The sequence below is a fragment of the Mesocricetus auratus genome, unplaced genomic scaffold (genome assembly GCF_017639785.1).
Source record: "Mesocricetus auratus isolate SY011 unplaced genomic scaffold, BCM_Maur_2.0 Super-Scaffold_100676, whole genome shotgun sequence".
Taxonomy (NCBI): domain Eukaryota; kingdom Metazoa; phylum Chordata; class Mammalia; order Rodentia; family Cricetidae; genus Mesocricetus; species Mesocricetus auratus.
Genome location: NW_024429266.1, coordinates 26,531,086 through 26,543,234, shown reverse-complemented (window position 1 = coordinate 26,543,234; position 12,149 = coordinate 26,531,086). Strand labels below are relative to the sequence as shown.

The 12,149-nt window shown below is 43.3% G+C and overlaps 1 protein-coding gene across 1 annotated transcript in view; it reads left to right on the top strand.

The window, feature by feature from the left end:
- The window catches only part of Adcy10 (adenylate cyclase 10), a 76,252-nt gene that overhangs the window by 51,638 nt on the left and 12,465 nt on the right, over positions 1–12,149 (top strand). The window contains exons 20-27 of the mRNA XM_040738628.1: positions 840–965; positions 4,437–4,715; positions 4,951–5,238; positions 6,661–6,727; positions 6,971–7,202; positions 8,588–8,695; positions 9,208–9,383; positions 11,631–11,784. Coding sequence (XP_040594562.1) covers positions 840–965; positions 4,437–4,715; positions 4,951–5,238; positions 6,661–6,727; positions 6,971–7,202; positions 8,588–8,695; positions 9,208–9,383; positions 11,631–11,784 — 1,430 coding nt within the window. The remainder of the gene's footprint in view (positions 1–839; positions 966–4,436; positions 4,716–4,950; positions 5,239–6,660; positions 6,728–6,970; positions 7,203–8,587; positions 8,696–9,207; positions 9,384–11,630; positions 11,785–12,149) is intronic.

Here is a 12,149-nt window from a genome sequence, read left to right as displayed (position 1 = left end):
CTTGCTACCTGGCAGTCTTTTTGTTGTTGTTGTTGTTTTTCGAGACAGGGTTTCCCTGTGGCTTTGGAGGCTGTCCTGGAACTCGCTCGGTAGACCAGACTGGTCTCGAACTCACAGTGATCTGCCTGCCTCTGCCTCCCAAGTGCTGGGATTAAAGGCGTGCACCACTAATGCCCGGCGCTACCTGGCAGTCTTATGGTACATGATGGTACATGACTTATCTCTTCAGGAGATGAAGAACTTGGCTTTATTCATTTTGATATTTGTGTCTCACCTAGTTGTATGAATGACTTAAGGGATAAACATTTTGGAGTAGAGACAGACCAACTTAGTAGGCATCTTTATTCTCAAGTCTCATGTCTCACCACCACCTGGTAACCCTCACCATTTTAAATCTCCCTCTGGTTATAGCCATGCCCTTAAAAGACCACGGGAATATGAATGAGCACACATAGCTCCATATTACTATGTGTGATAAGATGGAGTCTAGGGTGGCTGTGAACCCCATTTTTGTAAAGTTAAAAGTATTATGGAGATACCAGTGATATCAATTCTTGTTTTGGAGGGTGAGAAACAAAATAATTTGAATTAATTTAGATTTTCATAGGTCAGTTTTATTAAAAATGTTCTAGAACATTTGGTGAATCAACACATCTCTGTTTAGTCTTTCTTACCTGAGTTCCTTCTCAAAGTTTTCAGGGAAAGCGGACTTTTTTTTTTTTTTTTTTTGGTTTTTACAAGAGGGTTTCTCTGTATTGTTTTGGAGGCTGTCGGTGAAAGCAGATAGAAAGATAGCATAATGATTCTCATCTATCCTTCCCTTTTTTTCTCCCCCATAGAGAATTCTGTTAGGCCAACAGAAGACATTGATGTTTATACTTCCATGTCTGAGGGACGTAACGAAGTCTGTTACCTTGCAAGTGGTGTCAGGCTAAAGAACTTGTCACCTCCAGCATCACTAAAAGGTAAAGAAAGTTGAACTCACATTCTTCTTTTCAGTAGGTTTGCTTTTGCCTCGTCTAGAAAGATGATAACCAAGTTGTTTAAGTACTTGTTTTTGCAAGTAGGCAGGCAATACAGTGGGCTTGCTTTTTCTCCCTTGAGTTAGGTGTTTCCTTCCCTCTGTACATATTCTGGATTGAAGAAATACTTATTCAAATGCATAAAAGAGGGGAGTGTAAAGAGCTGGGAGGCAGTTCTGTCGGTAAGGTGTTTGTTGTGCAGGCAAGAGGAAGGACCTGAGATCATTCCCTAGCACTCACCAGGCATGGTGGCACATAGTTGTAGTCCCAGCACTGAGGGGATAAAGATAGGAGGCTCACTGAGACTTAGGGTCTACCAGATTAGCTGAACTGGCAAGTATCGGGCTCTGTGGGAAAAAAACACACACATACACAACAACAAACACCTAAGTTACTTTTTTTTTTTTAGTAATATGCCCTTTTATTTTATCAGATAGTTTTGGTTTTGGGGGGGGGTTGTTTGTTTGTTTGTTTGTTTGTTTTTCCAGACAGGCTTTCTCTGTATTGTTTTGGAGGCTGTCCTGGAACTCTCTCTGTAGACCAGGCTGACCTGGAACTCACAGAGATCCACCTGCCTCTGCCTACCAAGTGCTGGGATTAAAGGCATGTGCCACCAACGCCCTGCCTAAGTTACTTTTCTATTACCATGACAAAATACCGGGGGCCAAAGCAATTCATAAGAGAAAAAAATTAATCATGGGCTCTTATTTGTAGAGGGTTAGAACCCATGACCGTCATGGTGGCGAGTGTGGCAGTAGGCAGGCAGGCATGTGCTGGAGCAGCAGCTAAGAGCTCACATCCTTGTCCGTAAGTAGGAGACAGAGAGAGCTAACTGAGAATGGCATGGACTTTTGAAACCTCAAAGCCCACCCCCAGTGACACACCTCCTCCAACAAGGCCACACCTCCTAACCCTTCCCAAGCAGTTCTACCAACAGGAGACCAACATTTGAGCCTATTGGAGCCATTCTCATTCAAACTACCACAGACCACATCTCAAAAAATAAGATGACTGGGTGTGGTGGTACATACTTTTAATGCCAGTACTTAGGAGATAGAGGCCAGGGCATCTCTGTGAATCTGAGGCCAACTTGGTGTACATAGTGAACTCCAGGACAGCCAGGACTACATAGAGAGACCCTGTCTCAAAAAAAAAAAAAAAAGGACTGAAGAGATAATTCAGAGATTAAGAGTGATTGCTTGATTGCTGCACATCCAGAGGACCCAAGTTCAGTTCCTGGTACAAACACTAGGTGGCTCACAACTGCCTGTAGCCCTTTTCTAGATTCTGAGGGCAAACACATTCACATAAATAAAAAGCATATTTCTAAAATTAAATAAGATGAGCTGAGTGGTAGTGGTGCATTCCTTTAATTCCAGCACTTGGGAGGCAGGGGCAGTCAGATCTCCAAGTTTGAGGCCAACCTGGCCAACAGAGTGAGTTCCAGGACAGCTAAAGTTGCACAGAGAAACTCTGTCTTAAAAATCAAACAAGCGGGTGTCAGTGAGGAGGCCTAGGTAATCTATTAAGCCTTGGGCAGTAGATCAGTATTTATCCCAGGTATACAAATGGACTTTGGACTCCCATCCAACAATGTGAGATGCACTCTCACCCTGAACTCTTGGGGGAGGGTCTAGGCCCTGCCCTGGATGAAATGACAGACTATAGACACCCCCATGGAGGGCTTCACCCTCCCAGGGGAAATGAGGGGATATTGTGGGGGTTTGGTGGGAGGGCACGGGAGGAGGGGAGGGAAACGGAGAGGGACCTGGAATTGACATGTGAAGCAACCTTGTTTCTAATTTAAATTTAAAAATAAAAAAATATATTAAAGCAAAAAAAAAATCAAACAAGCAGGACGTTGGCAGAGCACGCCTTTAATCCCAGTACTCAGGAGGCAGAGGCAGGTGCATCTCTGTGAGTTTGAAGCTGGGCTGGTCTACATAGCGAGTTCCATGACAGGCTCCAAAGCTACACAGAAAAACCCTGTCTGAAAAAACAAAAAAACAAAAAAAAATCAAACAAAAAAAGTAAGTAAGCAAATAAATAAGGTGGAGTGTGATTGAGGGTGACTCTCAATGTGGACTTCGGACTTCTCAGTGCACACATATAAACAAGCATGTGTAAGCACATGTGCACACAAAGATGTATGTACACATATACACATACACAAAGAATGGAGTGTAATACTTTGTCAATTAAGCTGAAACCAATCCTGAGGAAGAAAAATCTAACACTGAAACATTTTCTGACGTTGAAGTTGATGAGAAAAAAATTACAGAGCAGGCTTGTGTTCAAGATTACACTCAAGGATAATGAGTTTGAATCTGTTTTATAGCCTCCAAACTATGCTGTCCAGAAGTAATTTTAAGTCTTTGGAAGGATGGCCTGGGAACACTTGGAGTCTGTGTCTGCAGCAAGTGTTTGTTTCAGTTACCGAGTCTCCTGAAGTGTGAAGATGTCTTAACATACTTTCAACTTCCACCTGCTTGTGCTCTGTGGACACACTGAGAACTTCAAATTTTGTCTCCAATGAATATAAAATATCCAAGAAGGGCGCTAGAAAGATGATTCCTTGGTTGAGAGTGCTTGTTGCTCCTGCAAAGGACCTGGGTTCCATTTCTAGCACCTACATGGTTGGCTTACAGCCCCTGTAACTAGTTCCTGGGGGTCTGACACTGTCTTCTGGCCTCCAGGGCACACAGTGAACATGTTCTGATACAGGATCACACACATAAGTAAAAAAAATCTTTTTTAAAAATGTCTAAGAAGGGGCTAGGGATGTAGCTCGGTGGCAGAGCAAGTTGTTGAGAATTCTTGGGGGCCCTGGGTTTAGGCCTCAGAACACACACCCCAAAAATAAAATCAGAAGGCCAGGAACACATGAACAATGAAACTCAGGCTGAGATGAAGAGTTGGGACTGGTGCTCTGGGCTCTTTGACCATTGCTAATGCAATAGAGATGATAATGTGTGTCATGAGTATAAATGAATCCCTTCAGCAGTTAGGGAGGAGAGCCTTAGGCTTAACCGAGCAGGTCCACAGAAAAGAAGAGCCAGTGAAGACAGAAAGGCAGCTGGAGAAGTCTTCAAAGCACAAAAGCACAGGAAAGGGAGACCTGACTGCTATGGCCTCTTGTACCTCCACCTCACACATCTTTGTCACCCATTGACACTAAACCAGAATACCCTAAAATCTGTCTTACTCATGTCATATACATAGACCGTAGAAACTGCATCTTGTGTATTCCCAGCATGAGGGCTATCTACAAATCGGTACTAAGCAATGAACTTCTTTTGACTTGGCTTAGGTTTCTACATACAGGAATTGTAACTCTAAACAGTCGTGTACCTCTAGAATGGGTCTGGTAATGGTAAATAACTAGTGTCCCATTGTGTGGCTTCCTACCCACAGAAGTCTCTCTGGTCCAGCTGGACAGCATGAGCCTTTCCCACCAGATGCTGGTGAGATGTGCCGCCATCATTGGCCTAACCTTCACCACAGAATTGTTGTTTGAGATTCTCCCCTGCTGGAACATGAAAACCATGATCAAGGCCCTGGCCATGCTAGTGGAATCAAATGTTTTCGATTGCTTCCGGAATAGCAAAGATCTTCAACTAGCCCTAAAGCAAAATGTGACCACATTTGAGGTGCATTACCGCTCTTTGTTCCTGAATCCCAGGGAGGGATTAGGTGAGTAGCACCTGGAAAACCTGTCTTTGCCCCTTGGTTAGAGGCATGTCTAGATGAAAGGGCTAAGAGGATTGGAGATGTAGAGGAAGGTAGAACTAGTGTGGCATGCACCGTGCCCTAGGTTCAATCCCCAGCACCACAAAGATTTTATAGAACAACCTACCATAACTAAAGAACTGATGTGTGTTAGGAAGGAGCAGCTGCCTGGCTAAAGAGCCCCTCCTTCTCCTTGTAGGTCATAATGATGAGGAGCTCCGGGAAATGGAAGGAGAGGTGATTGAGTGCCACATCCTTCGCTTCTGCAAACCAATAATGCAGAAAACGGCCTATGAACTGTGGCTTAAGGACCAGAAGAAAGTCTTACATCTGAAATGCGCCCGCTTTTTGGAGGAGAGTGCCCATCGATGCAACCACTGCAGGAATAGGGACTTCATCCCTTACCACCACTTCATAGTGGACATTCGACTCAACACTTTGGATATGAGTACCGTCAAGAAGATTGCGACATCTCAAGGATTTAAAAGTAAAATTTACTTCACTTCTAATCAGTCCCAACTCTTGCTGGGAAGCCCTGGACATTCAAATCTCTTTGGGTTGAGTCAGGAGTTTAAAGCCTTCAATCCCCTTGAGGTTTGGGACACAAGCCGTGGGGATTGGCTCATGGGGCAGGGACGAGCTGGCAATGCACCTGGGGTAGCAGAGTCCGTCTCACTGGGACTTCCACACAGAGATCTGGCAAGTGAAGGGTAGCTGAGCTGAAATCAAAATGTCTCACAGCAGGGATGGAGTCCAGTTAGGTGGCATGTTGGGGGTTCCCTGAGCCTCGGAAGAGTCAAAGCAGACTGAGCACCCCACAGTCACTCCTTCTTAGTACTTTATCCAGTATTGAGTCTCTACATTAATCATCACTTACTGCAACCGGAAGCAACCCTGACCAAGGCTGAGAGCAGCACTAATCTATGGGTATAAAGCAGAAATACTTAAATGGCATTTTGACACCACGTGGCAATATGTCCACTCATGCAAGTAAATAACGTAAAAGAAGAGGGTCCATCTTTAAGTTTAGAATCTTAGAGTCAAGTCTTCCAAGGGCTTAGGAACACAGAAAATGGTTCATGAGTGGTAGGTCTCATGCTACCAGGGCAAGTAAGATGTCAGGGAAATGTACACAATTGTTACTGAGTGCTGACTGCTATCACTTATTATCCTTAACATTGCATTTTTTTCAAAATTGAAAATATATTTATTACTATTATAAAACTAAATTGATTATTGTACATGCCTGTAATCCCAACACTTGGAAGATGGAGGCAGAAAGATCAGGGAGTTTGAGGTCATGCTAGATGGCAAGTATAAAGTCAGCGTGGACTCCAGGAGACCTTGTCTCAGAGAAAACGAAGTATATGTATACTGCTACTGACATTAAAATCTGTATCAAAAAATCAGGACACAGTGAGTGCTGCCATCTAAAGTGAGGTTCTGGGTAGAGCTGCACCAATTACAAAGGACTGATTAGAGTTCAGGAGGTAGGGTTCTTGTGCAGGGTGTGAATCATGGCAAAGCTCTGCATGCAGGTTGATGGTCACACAAGTCAGGAATATAAAGACAAAAGCTGAAATTTTGACAAGTAGCCTGGCAGACAGCTACAGACTCAGGCTCCTCCTGGTCGTGTTTTGCTTTCCTTTGGCTGTTCAGAACTAGTTGCTTTCCTGTCTAAGGAAAGAACAGGGTAGAAACCCATGGACTTCAGAAGTGATACCCATCACTCATGATCTGATTCTACCTGAGAAAAGAACCACGTGGCTTTTTCTAAGCTGAGGTACCTGGAGGTGGGGGGTAGGGGAGGGGGTTAGTGGCAGACTGGGAAATGTGGTTCCTTGCTGGGTAAAAGGAATAAGAGTCTTTGGCGGATGGCAGATGTCTCATTTGCTCAATTATTTTCTAGCTCAAGAGGAAGTCATCTTTGCTAAATCAGAGCTCCCTAAGAAATACAAATTCCCTGAGAATCTCAGGTATGCACATATGTGGTTTTTAGGAAATAGAACAGAAGCAATTGTCATGAAATTACTCTTGGGGTCCCTTCGGGGTCAGCCCTTTAGGCTTCTTAGGTACATAGAGAAACTGGTAGGGGCTGCATGGTGCATCTGGCCAGTAAGCAACACTGGATTTTGTTAGTCTTCAAAAGTAACTTCATATCAAAATCTGTTCCATGTCTATAATTTATTGATGATCTACTTATTCTTATATTTAAACAGTGATGCAGAAATAAAGGAACTAGTATTGCATTTCTTTGACAACATTATCATAAGGATGAAGTCATCTCAGGAAGATATCATCCCTCTGGAATCATGTCAGTGTGAGGAGCTGCTCCAGATTGTCCTCTTGCCACTGGCCCAACATTTTGTAGCCTTAGAAGAAAACAACAAAGCCCTGTACTACTTCCTAGAAGTTGCATCTGCTTATCTCATCCTGGGTGACAACTATAAAGTAAGCTGTTGTCCGACACCTCCTCCGCTTCCGCCCCTAAGACTCAGACACACAGCCAGAGTTCAGCTCCTGTGTGCTTTTGTATTACTCCATGTTCATCCCTGCCAGCAGCTCTTTCCTTAGAAAAATCACATCGCTGAGAAGGGAGATGATCTCAGACTGAGGAAACAGTTAGAGCAATTTCAAGTACCCTCATTGTCTTAGTCAATGTTCTATTGCAGTGAAGAGACACCATGGCCACACCAACTCTTATAAATGAAAGCATTTAATTGGGGCCTGCTTACAGGTTCAAAAGTTTAGTTCATTGTCATCATGGTGGGAAGCATGGCTAGCACACAGGCAGACAGCAGGAAAGGAGAGCCACTGGGCCTGGCTTGAGCTTCCAAAACCCACCTCCAGCGATACACTTCCTCCAACAAGGCCACACCTGCTCCAGCAAGGCCATGCCTCCTAATAGTGCCACTCCCTAATGACCAGGTATTCAAACCTATGAATCTATGAGAGCCAGTTCTATTCAAACCACTGTACTCATCGTGCATCATATGCCTGGCATGGGGGCACATACCTGTGATACAAGCTCTTGTGAGGTAGAGGCAGGATGATCAGGATCTATTCAAGGCCAGATTCAGCTATATCACAAGTTCATGGCCACCTAAGATACACAAGACTCCATCTTGAAAAAAAAGTAATAATTGATTAATTATAGTACTGCAACCAAGCCAGGCATGGTGGTATTCTTTGGAAGCTGAGGCAGGAGAATCACAAACTTGAAGTCAGCCTAAGCTACAATTCCAGCCTAGGCTACAAAGCCTAATGAAATATTGCCACTTTTGAAGTTGTCTGTCTTAGAGAGAGGAAAATGGGCTTATATGTAAGTGATTTGGGTTCACTCTTAGTATAAATGTTTCATTTCGTCACAGTCCTCCTAAGTAACACCCCAGTAGCTTATGCCTTGCTGTCCAACAATGCTTTAGAGTACAAAATATCTATAGGTTTCCTGGCTGATGTTAATTTGATTTCAGTCCTGTAGCCCTCAGAGGCTCACCCACTTTTGTCTCCATGCAGTTTGGCTAAACCATCACACAGACAAACTTGAGACCGCCAGATAACACTTCCTTAGGAAAACTAAGTTTCCATGGCAACACACCCCCTAGTACTGAGGTAATTACATGCATATAATGAAACAAAAAGAGGTAATTGCTAAATCTAGCAGACAGAGGTAGACAGCTTCTATCTAGTTTGGAGGCCCAGTATAACCAGTGGGACCAGGCACAGGGATGTCCTGGGACCTGAAGTGACTCCGTCTTCCCTTGCTTCAGTAGTTTCTGAGGCAAGTGACCTTCTGTTACAAGTCACCACTTCTGATCTCTGCTGGTTGGTTGCAGGCATACATTTATTTGTGTGAGGGAGAAAAGCTGCTGAAAACGCTGACAAATGAAAATTCTTGGAGTCAGACCTTTGAATATGCTACATTTTACAGTCTCAAAGGTCAGGTAAGGCGCCACTGAAGGCATAAAGTTGTCATTTTATGTCTGAGTCCCAAGACAGTTCACAGAAGGAGTAGAAGTCATCTGTATATATTCTATACCCCCCTCTCACCTGCTGTCACACAGATCCCTGCCCAAGATTCTCGAACCCCAAGCTTCTTGGCTCAATACTTTCTTGCTATAACTTGATTTCTTTCCTACCAAGTAGATTGACATCTTTATGAAATGTCTTTGTAACAGTGTGCATGGATGAGTAAATATCCCCTTATACTATACACAGCTCAAATCAAACCCTACTCTTCAGCCTTCCTTGTGCAGGCACCTAATAAACATTTATTTTTAATATGCCAAGGCACATGGAGGTTTTGTCCCTGGGTTCAGCTTTTAGATAAGTATTCCTCCAAATTTACTGTTGGAACACACAGACTAAGTCTATAGCACACTGACTAAGTCTATAGCACACCAACTAAAAGTCTAAAAGAGACTGCTTTTCCTCTCTCCCTTCCCAACTCCCTTAGGTCTGTTTTAATATGGGGCAGATGGTGCTTGCCAAGAAAATGCTGAGGAAGGCACTGAAACTTCTCAACCAAGCGTTTCCTTCCAACTTCATCAGCCTGCTTTTCCAGACACATGTTGAAAAAAACAGACTCTTCCATTTAATGAATCAGCATCCCCAGGAGGATTCGCTGCCAGGGTAAGGAAAGGAGCTGGGGAAAGCTGAGGGTCTCATTTTTCATTCCTCAGATGAAAACAGCTTCCGTACAACATAAGTCTGTCCTCACAACCTGGTGCTCCAGTAGCTCAAACACTCCTGTTTTGTCTGATCACTTGTAGGATGGAGTGGCAGCAGATATGGTAAGGGCTTGCTGGCCAGGGCCAGGGTTCCCAGAGCACTTCATAAGTAGCTTTTGTCAATGAATTCCAGGTGATAAAACATGGGGTTCCTTTACAAAGTGTCTTAGTTAGGGTTTCTATTGCTGTGAAAAGACACCATGACCATGACAACTCTTATAAAGGAAAAACACAAAGTGAACACCAATTCTCCTTCTCACTCATACAATGATTCTCCTATGGATTCAGAATCAGATGTGAGAACCAGTGCTGTGTTCCTTAGACTCTCAGCTACAAGCCTTCCTTTCATGAATTCCTAAGATACTAAATATTATTCTTACCCCAGAAAACTAGCAGGCCTTGAGGACATCTGCCAAAGGACAAACTTCCTTACTCTTCTATGAATTTGATAAGGGTCATATTAAGGATGGGTGGTCATTAATTTAAAATGTAGCTAAGATTTGGTCTATAAATGAACTATAAAAACTGATTGAAGGGCTGAAAGATGTCTCAGCAGTTAAGATGCTTGCTGAACAATCATAAAGACCAGGGTTGGGCCCCAGTACACATTTTGTTGTGCCCAAGTCCTGAAGATCCCCAAAGACCACTGGGGACACAGACCCACCACACTGCAATAAAAAAGGAAGATTTATTGCTCTATCCAACCATGGCAGGGACCTAGTCTAGTTAGCTGGCTCAGCAGCCACCAGAGGAAGTATGTTCCTTGTCTATTGCTGGGGTATTTGAAGGCAAAAACTGCAGGGTTCATTGGGTGGGGAGAGATATGGGTTAGTTCTTGATTGGTTGATACTTGAGAACAATTAGGGAAAATTTTTAAAGTCATATTTTGGCATGTAATTTTGCTAGCTATTCTCGTTGGTTGTTGCTGGGAACATTCTGTGGTTTTTGAGGTTTTGTTTCTTGCAGGTGGCCTGGTACACACAGTTTCCAGGAACTAAGCACCCTGGAGGCTAAGGGGGAGGGTTTGGTCTGCCCTGGAGTTCCTTTGTGACATATGCTGAGTCAGAGACCTATATGTCATTTCTGCAGCCTATCATGGCTGCTAAAACAGGGGCTGGGTGAGGTCCCTTTAATATAAGCAGCCTTGTATTGATGAGCATGACAGAAGCGTGAGGTGTGGTGGGAGGAACAGCTAAGAGCTCATATTTTGAACCATAATCAGGAAACAGAGTGAACTCAATATGGCATCTAAACCGGCCCCCAGCAACATACTTCCTCCAACCAAGTACTCAAATTCCACAGGTGTGCAGAAGATTCTCATTCAAACCACTGCACCATGCATCCCAAGAATGCTTGTAACTCCGTTTCTGAGGGATCTGGCATACTCTTATGCATATGTATAGGTGTGGGTATCACTTGTACCTATAAAACATACAAAATAAGCAAATAAATTAAATGACTATTAGAAAGAAAACAATAATGGAAGTGGTATCACAGGCCTGTAATCTTGACACTTGGGAGACAGAGGCAGGATAGCACCTGAGGTATTTGGAACTAACCTGTTTCATTTTTATGAAGCACGTTTTCTTCCTTATAAAATGGAGACCATTTTTCTATTTACTTACTTTTATCTGTATGAATATTTTTCCTACATGTATGCCTGTGTGCCATATGTATGTCTGGTGCCCACTAGGGTCAGACTAGGGTGTCAGATCCCCTGCATCTGTATTTAGGTTGGTCTTGAGCTGTCATTCAGGTGCTAGGAATTAAACCTGTGTCCTCAGCAACAAGTACTCTTAACAGCTGAGTCATCTCCGCTGCCCCACAATATAGTTTAGATAAGAACACTTGCTCTTGTCAAGTATCAATAATTAAGTGAAGCTGGTTAAAGGTACTTGGATGCCGCTCATCACATTTGAGTCTACAGGAAGGGAAGGGATGACCTGACCCCGTTTTACACAGAAGGTGAGATTCAGACAGTTAATCCAATGTAACCTACTTAAGTACTTCGTAAAAAGGATCACGCTCTCCAGTCATGGGTCAGGCCTCCAGTTCAGGTAAGGGCTCTGGGAAGAACTGCAGGAGGGCCTGAACACATGAACCCGACAGTGACAAAACCTCCTCTGTCCATCTGCCATCCTTGTGACAGGAAGAAACTGGCACAACTTTACCTGCAAGCCTACTGCTTCTCCTTGCTGTGGAAGATCTATAGCTTTGATTTCTTTTTCCGCTACAAGTATTATGGTCAACTGGCAGCAATGATGCAAATGAATGCCTCCCTGGAAACTCATCATGATTTCCAGGTATGTTCATAGCTGTCCTTGAAATTGCTGAATCTTATTTAGAAAACAACAAGCCTTTTAGCCAAAGCCAATGGGAACTGAAAATCACATAGTTGTAATGGAAGCCTCTCTGGTTGGGTGGTTTTGCCAGCAGCTAACAAACATTTTGACTCCAGATAACTACACGGTCAGAAATCATTAAAGAGTCAAACAGCTTTTACTTTTGTGGGTTGGAATTGATATTATAGGACACAAAGTGAGAAAAACTTAAATTTCTTAAAAACAGCAGTAGTAAGTATATATCAACATAACATTTGCATTAAAAACAACAGCAGCAAAATACAATGAGAAGCATGGCATTGTATTGCTTTTGTAAAATCTTAATT